Source organism: Habropoda laboriosa, unplaced genomic scaffold (genome assembly GCF_001263275.1).
Source record: "Habropoda laboriosa isolate 0110345459 unplaced genomic scaffold, ASM126327v1 scaffold61, whole genome shotgun sequence".
Classification (NCBI taxonomy): domain Eukaryota; kingdom Metazoa; phylum Arthropoda; class Insecta; order Hymenoptera; family Apidae; genus Habropoda; species Habropoda laboriosa.
The window spans coordinates 447,068-448,645 of NW_017100203.1; the positions used below are offsets into that span (position 1 = coordinate 447,068).

General features: G+C 36.8%; 1 protein-coding gene across 1 annotated transcript in view; it reads left to right on the top strand.

Moving 5' to 3' along the window:
- Positions 1-1,578, top strand: part of LOC108570565 (pleckstrin homology-like domain family B member 1) — a 128,842-nt gene that overhangs the window by 106,643 nt on the left and 20,621 nt on the right. The window contains exon 11 of the mRNA XM_017932442.1: positions 1,160-1,289. Coding sequence (XP_017787931.1) covers positions 1,160-1,289 — 130 coding nt within the window. The remainder of the gene's footprint in view (positions 1-1,159; positions 1,290-1,578) is intronic.

A 1,578-nucleotide genomic window follows, 5' to 3' on the forward strand; every position in this document is an offset into this window, starting at 1 on the left:
GTCGGTGCTACGTTGAACATTGTAGAAGAATTAAATGCTATGCTGGTGGCACCGTCGAACCGGTCGACCGAGTCACTTTGTACTTGTTAGGTTTTAATAATACCTGCTGCGGCTATGGCCTCGCCGGTAGTGCCGATCCTCGCCAGCTAGAAGACCCTTCTGCCTCTGCCTTTTTTCGCGAGCCGTGCCGCTGAGGTTCACGGGAACGTGGTCTGAGACGCGAAACGGACCGGTGGTGTGTAGGCATCGGCGATTACATAAGATTAAAACCGGCGATATTCGACGCGATTGACGTGTACCAAAACGCATCGTTATTCGCGCGGGTCGAGTAACACGGTGCGTGCTCATGAGTGCTTGGAATTTGTCGCGGTCCTTCAACCGTTTAGCTCGTTCGTTTTGAATCGTACGAATTTACTGCTCGAATGATTTACAACTGCTTGTTTTCTTGAGGATGTTCAATTTTCGTTAAATACTATTTCTGGTACATAGTGACGTTGAATTGAAGCTGTTCAGTTTTCCTTTCGTGAGAATTCCTGCATTCCTTCGGATGTGATTTGAAACTTTTGGCGAGTAATACGTATGGTGAAGTTCTGACGATGAAATGTGGCGGAATTCGGCGTTGAATCGATGTGCGGTCTGAATTGTTGAGTGAATTATTGAAGCGGTGTATGATTGCGGGTTGAGAAATATATGGGGGATACCGTTGAATCTTCTTTTAGGGATTTTTTCTGAATTGTTGAATTTTTTTTTAGTTAGAAAATTATTGTTCGAAAATTGAACAAAGTAGGTGTGTAGAATTGATTATGGTGATGATTGGTTGTGTACTTACGTAGAAAGTATAAGTGTGATATTAATTTACGTACAGTAATTGATAAAATTTCATTATTATTGAAAAAATTCTCGTACATTACTTAGAACCGTAACTTTAACGTAAATTTAATGAAATACGGTCTAAAGTAAAGATGTATCAGTTATAATTCATATTAAAACAGTACATGGAATTGCTTTTGTTGAAATATAAAACATACTGATAAATAATATTTATTTGGAGTAAACTTTTTCTTATGTTGACCATTGTGTATAAATTAAAATTCTTGGGGGAGTACAATCTCGAAGGTCATCTGAAAATAGATGTCAATTAACGATATTGCACTTTTAGTGGCAGTGGAAGCAGCGACAGTGCCGAAGGTGGAACCAGCGAGAAATTATCTCCAAGCAAACTTTCGGAACTCACGTCACCCAGTCCAGGATCTTCGAACAATTCCTACAGTCTGCTCCAAAATGATAACGTGAGTAAATTGAGAATTTTTGAATTTCTTTCATTTGAAAAATCGATTCTTTAATTTCTTAATTTTTTTAAATAAAAAAGAAATTAAGAAAATTTGGTCAAGAATAAAACAAAGAATTCAGCATGAAATTTACAAAAAAAGATGGCGAAAATAACGGAACTAGATGGGAAAAATAAGAAATAATTAAAAATTATTAACAATAAAATTTAGGATGTCGACATTTTACCAGTAGCAGAGTAATATAGGTAGTAATCATATATTCATAGTTAGAAAAACCTGTACAAAGTAC